We start from the raw sequence: 9,000 nt of genomic DNA on the forward strand, positions 1-9,000 counted from the left end.
GGAATATTATTGAGAGGATTGTATAAATTTCAAGTATTTACCAGATATAAATTCTTAGCCTCATTTTATATTAACCAAAGAACAACAGTGACTTAATAATTTGTTCTTTTTATCCCTACGAAACTAAGTATTGGTGTTAATAAACTGCCCTGTGTCCGCCTGGTTGTGGTTGTTCAGTAATTGGAGTTTTATTTCCCTCGAGGTAAACGGTTTGTGCTGGAGGGGTATAGAGGGGTTTGCTGTGACGTCACGTGTGTTATTTGCACTGGACGAGATGGACTGCTGGTCATTCACACTTTTCATGAAATATACTAACTATATGAACCAATATTCATAAATACAACCTTTTTTGCACATCATTTATAACAGGTTGTAATATAATTCAGTATAGACCATAGAAGATTAATTAGATTGGGTAATGGATATATATAATTTAATAATTAATCAGCTCATCACTTACCAGCTTACTAACCGTTCGAGCCATGTTTGGTAAGATCACACTGGATGGATAACACCTTCTCACACCAGACCCGGGACAGGAATTAAACCCAGGCCGTAATGATGAGAGGCACTGTACCACCAACACCCCATAGCAGCTGTGTTGAGACAAGGTCCAACAAACAGTCAACAAGAATGACAACCTACCCGGTCGTTTGGTAGTTTCAAAATACTTTACAGTTTAGACATATTAATGATATTTTACTATTTACAGCCCGGATCAAAGGTATAGCCCCTGACGTCACATCCGTCTATGTGTGCGCCTGTCTATAGATAAATAGTACAGTATCCTCGTATTATTTAACACTACGTTCATTAATCCATCGTCCAAATGGCTGTAACGTGACCGTGTTTGTCACTCATTCTGGACACTACAAAAATTCACGTATGGTCACCCTTACTTTAAATACGTAGCAGGGGAAGTAGCAATAGTAGTAACAGTAGCAATAATAGTAACACGTAGTAATGGTAGCAATAATAGTAACATAAGTAGTAGCAGTAACAATAGTCGCAAAAGTAGTATTAACAGTAACAGCAACAGTTGTAGAAGCTGTAACACTAGTAGTAACAGTAGCAGTAACAGTATCAATAACAGTAATAATAACAATAATTGTAACAGTAGAAGTAACTAGCAATAACAGCATCAGTTACAGTAGTAGAACCAATTATTATTATTATTATTATTATTATTATTATTATTATTATTATTATTATTATTATTATTATTATTATAGGTCAGGTATACTGTTGTCATCACCGGTGTCATTCAGTACTTGGGCTTTGTCATATGACACTTGTTACCCGAGTGTCATATATCTTCTTATTACGACACACACACACACACACACACACACACACACACACACACACACACACGTCCACTTCACTATTTTCACTTTCACTATACACTATTTTCACCACTGTACATCACCACCACCATATACCACCACCACCATACACCACCACCACCACCATACACCACCACCACCATTATTATTACAGGTTTAAATACAAAATTCAGATACAGGTTATATTCTCACCTGTAACATAACATAACAGGTACAGTAATTTCTCATCAGTTACAGTATCATACAATTGGTCTTATGAGTGTCACGCACCTGTACCCAAAATACAGGCACAGGTAACGTGAATAACACTTAATATGCCTCTTATTGTTATATTAAGGACATATTATATTATGTAGTTAAGGTTATATTATGTATATCTGAGAATGTTATGTCTGTTTTTTCTATATTTTGTAGTTTTTTTTTTTTTTTAGAGATTTATTGTATTATTTGATTGTTTATTTTTCGTTTATCTTTCTGGTTAATTGTTGTATGGTATTTTGATCTGTCTCTCTTTCTTTGTATAACAACCTTTTTCATGAGCTGTCTAGTGTCTGTCTGTCTGTCTATATGTAGGTCATTTGTGTACAATGACCTCTACTACCTTCATCAAGTCATTCACTGACATTACTATCTACTATTAATAGTATTATCCTAATACAAAAGTAACTACCCTAGCTGAGTTTGTTTAAGCTGTAGATCTATACGGGATTCAGTTAGTGTTGCCTCAAAGTTAATGTCTTCAACTGGTGTTGGTTTAGTGGCCGGTGATCTTGTCCCCCTGAGACACAACAGAGCAGACCTGAGCAAAGAGGCTACACCTTAACCAGGACATGACGTAACTTTTGGGTAGTGTTGCTTCTTTTCTGATAACACCTCAGCCAATCTGTCCTGGAAGCACTTTGCACTGTGTCCCATCCCACCCGATGTTGTGAACACCAGTGGAGTGAAGCTACTTTGATCCACGTTGTCCCCTCATTCAGAATCCTTACGTGCTGACTTCCACACGAGCAGTACACTGAAGGAAACGCTCTCCATCCAGTGGGAGGAGGGTCAGCTTACTTGAGGTCCCTTACTTCATCGTGCCTCATGCAAACGAAACCTCCCTTCTTGCACACCGTGGCATGGTTGATCTTATAGGCTGCTCTACACACATTGGGCAGGAATGCCTTCCACTGGCCAACCATACCTTAGAGCAATGATGTTTGTGAATTCTTGTTTATTAAGGCTGAAACTCTTTTGCTGTTATTGGTAAAGTTGTTAGCCAGTTTGAGGCTGATAGTTGTTGCATCAATAGTTGAAGTTTTTTTACTGTGGGTGTGTTGCCGTTCTGTCGTAATGGAACGTCGAATTTTTTGTAGTTCGTTGGAGTCTACATCACTCGCGGCATTTTGCGCTACTATGTGCTCAGTGAGGGCTGCTGTAAGCTTGACAGTTCTGATGTTCCATGGCAGGAAGGAGTGACCCTTCTGCTGGGGTAAGGTGGTAGTGTTGGAATAAATTCGTTCCTGGTGGCTTCTTCTAAGGGACGTATGACAGGTCCGATGTTAGGGATAGTGCGCATCTGGTAATTCCAGCGATGTTTGACTCCGTGGGCGAATGCCGCAAACGCCACATGTGGCTCAGTCTTAGCAATTTCCGACAGATCTTGGGTTCCCTTTACCCACTCGTTTACCTTTCCATTTACGTATTCGGTCGTGAAATCCTTCGTGCCGATTACTGCGCCTAGATGTTTTTGGCCGTCCTTTGCTATTTTGACCTCACTTCTGTTGAAGACCTCTATAGTCCGGTCGTAGTATTCTGGCTTCAAATGAGGAACGATTTGCTGCCATTTAGGTGGACCCTGTTAGTGGACCATGTGATGATTTAGGTCCCACCACTTGTTTAAGTATCCTGGTCCTGTGAGGTCATCAGCATGTGCTACTTGTTTGACCTCGGCTGTCTCATACTTTAATCAGTGTTGTAGCACGGGTCTCCCTGAGTCCTTCACTCGGTTGACTGTATGGCAGTATCTCTGTCTAGGGCCTTGAAGCTCGTTATACTACTACTACTTTTTTTAAACTACTACAACTACTACTTCTATTACTACAAGTACTACTGCTGTAAGTACAACTATAACTACCACCACCACCACCTGGTATTAACCATCCGCCCCCCCCCCCTCCAACAGATGGCTGGACGACAGAGGACTTGGTGTTTCTCTGGCGTGAGGGTGACCCCGTCCAGATCACCCAGAACCTCCACCTGCCTCGCTTCACCCTAGAGAAGTTCCTCACCGAGTACTGTAACAGCAAGACCAACACAGGTTAGAGTACATCGTGTGTGTGTGTCCCTCAGAGTTCCTCATTGAGTACGACCTGTATAGATAAGAGTACATTGTGGCTACTGTATTTTATTATTGTACATGATGGTTTTTAAATATGGTTTTGTATCAGAATTTTAAGGCCACTGTGAGGTATTTTTATTCGTATTTTTTTATCTCAGGAATTTACCTTATGTATAGTATTAGTAACTGTTAACCAGTGTTAGAAAAATACAACAAAATACTGCTATTATTAATTTAAAAAACGACAACAATGTATATAACTTTTAATACTACATAATATTGTTCTAATTCCTTTGTTTTGATAATTATTTTGTATCTTGTTAACCATCTGTACTATACGATGCTGTACCCTGTAAGTATAATGTTGCACTTGGTATTAACTTGGAGTGTGACTTGACAGGTGCCTACTCGTGTCTGAAGGTGGACCTCCTATTCAAGCGAGAGTTCTCCTACTACCTACTCACCATCTACATCCCCTGCTGCATGCTGGTCATCGTCTCCTGGGTCTCCTTCTGGCTGGATCAGAACGCTGTGCCCGCCAGAGTCTCACTGGGAGTCACCACACTGCTCACCATGGCCACTCAGACCTCGGGGATCAACCAGTCCCTCCCTCCTGTCTCTTACACCAAGGTACTCCTCCTTACTCTCCTTCTCCTCTTCTTCTCCCTCCTAATCGTCTTCTCCTCCCTCTCCTCCTCTTTCTCTTAATCTTCCTCTTCTCCCCCTCTTACATCTCCCACTTCCTCCTTCTTCTCTTTCGTCTCCTCTTTCTTCTATTCGATGTCTTTTCTTCCTCCTATCATCCCTCTTCTTTCTTCCATTCATCCTCTCCTCCTCGCCACTTCTCACCTGATTAATGTCTTGTCGGCCTGGCTGTGTTATACCTAAACTGTGGTAACGTCACCCAGTACAGTACACCAGTTCATATTATTCTCCCTCCTCCCTTACCTTAACTCTCTCTTTTATCACTCTCCTCCTTTCTGTGTTTCTCGGTCGTTCTTATTGTTTGTTTTGATTCTCTTGTCCTTATTGTTTCATTTCAGGGTTTTTTTTTCAGTTTCTCTCTCTCTCTCTCTCTCTCACTATCACCCTACCATTGCAGGCCATCGACGTGTGGACAGGGGTATGCTTGACCTTCGTATTCGGGGCGCTACTGGAATTCGCCCTCGTCAACTATGCCTCCAGATCAGACATACACAGGGAACAGATGAAGAAGCAGAGGCGGCAGTGGGAGTTAGAGCATCAAGCTGCCCTCGAAGCGGAACATATGGATGCAGATGGACCCACGACCTTCGCTATGGTGAGCTTGTGTTTCCTAGGTAGTTAGAATCGTAGGAGATATAGTAAAAAAAATACCTCCATTTAACGGACACGTATGATGTTATTCAGCTATTTAGAGGTTTTATATCTAACAGACCTCGATATAACGGACAATACTCTCATATATTGTCCGTTAAATACAGGTCTTACTATAGTGGGGTTGGGTAAGAGGATAGTAGACTACTTCCCGGTGACCTCAGAGGATAGTTAGCTAGAACGTGTGGACTCTGAGGTTGTAAAGGGACGAGAAGGATAGTAGGATAGTTTGTGGAGTAGAATGTGGTGGGTAGGTGAGGTGTGCAGAACCTTATGTAAATTAATTGTGTTAGGTCAGGTCAGGTCAAGTTAGGCTTAGGTCAGGTCAGGTCAAGTTAGGTTAGGCTAGTCTGCTCTGGTTTCAAAATAGATAGATAGATAGATAGATAGATAGGGTCATGTGGAAGAGGAAAATATTTTTAAACATTAGTAAATTATCGTAAAATATGTTTGATAAATTTCTCTGGATGTTGTGTGGAGTTCTGTTAAGCTGCCTTTGTTATTGTTTAGAGCTGTGTTTATTTTTTAAAGCTCTCGTGTTTCTGCTTGAGTCAACAATTTCATTTTATGACTCGTGTTTTGACACCCCCCCCCTCCCCCTCCCCCTCCATCAGTTCCAATTCAAGTAGTTTTTATGATGTTTGGTGTCTGTAGAGTTATGGCGGCGGCACACTGGGCTCTTTCCTCCCAATATGTTGGCCGTTTGTCTGGCCACTGGTCTGACGGCCCAGCAAGCAGCAGGATTTCGCCTGTTGCGAGAAATGGACAACGGTTTGGCGGCGAACTTTGCTGGCTGGATAAGTGTTCAAATGAGCTTCATTTAAGTGTTGAATATTTAAGTAAAAATTTAAATCATGAAACAATGATAATTTAAAATATAAAACATAAACCCAGCCGCCGCCACTTGTAAACAAACTTCACGACGGCTTCCCCAGACGCGCCAACAAAACATCCCAGTGTGACGAAAACGTCTCTTTGTTGTGCTGGCCGGACCATGTTGGCTCAGCCTGGTTGGGAAAAAAGTGCCCAGTGTGCCGCCGCCTTTAGGAATCAGTGTTTTTATTGTTTATATTCATTTACGCTGTTTCCCATTTTCTGTAGTGTTCTTATGGCCCGTTTTCTTTGTGTTGTGTTTAAGGGGAGTCTTGTCAGTGGTTTAAATATTGCACTCAGGATTGGCTTAGTATGTCGACGATTTTACCAAGTAGTTATCAATTAAATAACATACCAGCTATAAGGCGTTTATGTATAGGTACTACATGTTTCTGGATGTCGGGAACCATGGAGTACCATCTCTGTTCAGTCATTTGCAGGCTGCTATCCATTTACATCGATGATCAGGATCCCCGTTTGTTTGGAAATCTGAGCAATCTTGGCTTTTCTAGCATCGTGTTGTGGGTTGTACAGCCATATGCAGCGCAGCTATTTGGCATCTCTGACTCAAAAGAAGGAAAACGTCGACAGTCCTTTCAGTTACAAGTTCATGACAGCAGTTTGTTTTCGCTGCAGTAACTTCATTGGTTTGAGATAGGTGGCTCTGTTATTCAAAGTGCGCGCGCAACCTGGAATGGAGAATTGGTGGTTCAAATGTTGGCACTATTCAGTTTAAACGGAATGGTGCCTGCATATGAACCCCTGATATGACCCCTTGAAATAGTGCCAACCTTGACCCCTGATACGACTCCTTAGAATGGTGTCAACTTTGTCCCCTGATATGACTCCTTAGAATGGTGCCAACTTTGTCCCCTGATATGACTCCTTAGAATGGTGCCAACTTTGACCCCTGATACGACTCCTTAGAATGGTGCCAACTTTGTCCCCTGATATGACTCCTTAGAATGGTGCCAACTTTGACCCCTGATACGACTCCTTAGAATGGTGCCAACTTTGACCCCTGATACGACTCCTTAGAATGGTGCCAACTTTGTCTCCCTTGTCAGGTTCAGTGCCTCTCTCCCCTGTACCCTTGCTTCCCCCCACAGTGCCTATAGGATAACTGACCTTTTGGTTTAACTCTTTATGAGGGAATTCACAATTAATCATCATATTTAATACTTTCTTGTTCAGAATTATCAACCACTAACACTCTTAATTTGTTGTTCAGAATTAGCAAGAATTATCGCCAATATGTCTTCAGTTGTTCAGAATTATCAAGAATTATCTCATTATATTTATTCCTTTGTTCAGAATTATCAAGAACAATGCCCAATATATATTCTTACTTATTCAAAATTATCAAATATGGATTATCACCTACAATGAAACCTTTATTTAACGATTTATACAGAGAGGAAAGTCCGTTATATCGAGGATCCGTTAGATGTGAACACCCCATCTAACGGATTATATGGAGAGAGAAATTCCGTTATAGGGAGGTTTCACTGTAAAGACACTTCGTTATAACGTATAGTGTCTTAGTCAATTGTCTATATACAGAAGTCCCTCATAAACTGCAACATAACAAGAGGCTCCTAACCTAACCTAACCTAACCTAACCTGACTTGACCTGACCTGACTTAATCTAACCTAACTTGCAATAAAGTATTTTGTTTTGGCAATAATGCGAGATAAGTTAATTACTGTATTTAAGTGTTGCTTACTTTTGTAGACTGTCTACTGTAGCCTGTAGTAGAGTAGACTGTAGATTAGTGTTCTCTGTAGACTGTAGGTTAGTGATCACTGTAGATTGTAGATCAATGTTCCCTGTAGACTGTGGATTAGTGCAGCTATGTAGACTGTAGATTAGTGTTGCAAGTAGCCACGTCGACTGTAGAATAGTGTTCCCTGTAGACTGTAAGACGGGGTTCCTGTAGCCTGGTAGTCCTTAAGCTTCGGTAACTGTAGCCTAGTGTCCCCCCCCTAATAGCCTAGCTGGTCTCTATTGCCTTGAATGTGTTAGCTTAGTGAGTACTGCTGCTGGTGTTAACAGAAGCCACTGATGAGAGCCCACGGGGACGGTCTCTCCCTGGACAAGGCGCGGCAGTGTGAGATCCACATGCATCCTCAGCCGCCGCGACGCTGCTGTGGCTCCTGGCTCTCCAAGTTCCCCAGCAGGAGCAAAAGGATCGACGTCATCTCGAGGATCACCTTCCCGCTCGTCTTCGCACTTTTCAACGTGGTCTACTGGAGTACCTACCTCTTCCGGGAGGAGGAGGAGGCCCCACCACATCCTTAAGACGAGAGGAAGAGACGGAAGCCAGCACTCCCTCGGGCATGCAAGCGGACACGAACACGGTCACGGACACACCCACCCTAGACATTAGTTTAAGGAGGATGCGAATGTCCTCTCCAGCTCTGAGAGAAAGGGGTGGGGTGTCTATTGTCCTCAAGACGTGGGTTGCTGCCTTGTAAGAGGGGTAAAGTGCAGCTTCTGGTTGTAAGGGGAAGCCAGCCTGTGAAACGCTCATCCGCAATACCCAAACCGTATAGGTGAACTCAAACTAGCTTTTAAATGTTCAATAAAGACAAGGAGAGATGTAGTGAACTCTTCATTTAGTGTTAAGGTGTTAAGGTGAGTCTCTTAACAGGTATATTTTTGTTTCCAAGGTGGTGAAGAAATTCTCTGTGAAAACCAAAACAATGATGTAAGAGGATTTAAAGATGATGAAAGATGAACGAAATTCTCCCCGCAGTGAATCAAAAGGTTTACTTAAGGCTGGTGTAGTGTTGGTAGTGGTGGGTGTGGAGGTACTGGTAGTGTGGTGTGGAGGTACTGGTAGCGTTGGTAATGGTGGGTGTGGAGGTACTGGTAGTGTTGGTAGTAGTGTGGTGTGGAGGTAGTGGTAGCATTGGTAGTGGTGGGTGTGGAGATACTGGTAGCGTTGGTAGTGGTGGGTGTGGAGGTACTGGTAGTGTTGGTAGTAGTGTGGTGTGGAGGTATACTGGGTGTGGAGATACTGGTAGCGTTGGTAGTGGTGGGTGTGGAGGTACTGGTAGTGTTGGTAGTAGTGTGGTGTGGAGGTACTGGTAGCGTTG

General features: G+C 42.4%; 1 protein-coding gene across 2 annotated transcripts in view; it reads left to right on the plus strand.

The window, feature by feature from the left end:
- LOC121875341 (glutamate-gated chloride channel-like) overlaps positions 1–8,774 on the plus strand; it is a 48,218-nt gene extending 39,444 nt beyond the window's left edge. The window contains exons 6-9 of one of the 2 annotated variants that reach the window (XM_042379870.1): positions 3,514–3,648; positions 4,070–4,299; positions 4,772–4,969; positions 8,000–8,774. In XM_042379870.1, coding sequence (XP_042235804.1) covers positions 3,514–3,648; positions 4,070–4,299; positions 4,772–4,969; positions 8,000–8,200 — 764 coding nt within the window. In that variant the 3' untranslated portion in view covers positions 8,201–8,774. Of the gene's footprint in view, positions 1–3,513; positions 3,649–4,069; positions 4,300–4,771; positions 4,970–7,954 lie in introns of both variants that reach the window. The other variant, XM_042379860.1, reaches the window with a different exon arrangement.
- Positions 8,775–9,000: the final 226 nt, after the last annotated feature.

This window comes from Homarus americanus, unplaced genomic scaffold (genome assembly GCF_018991925.1).
Source record: "Homarus americanus isolate GMGI-L3 unplaced genomic scaffold, GMGI_Hamer_2.0 scaffold9110, whole genome shotgun sequence".
NCBI classification, from domain to species: domain Eukaryota; kingdom Metazoa; phylum Arthropoda; class Malacostraca; order Decapoda; family Nephropidae; genus Homarus; species Homarus americanus.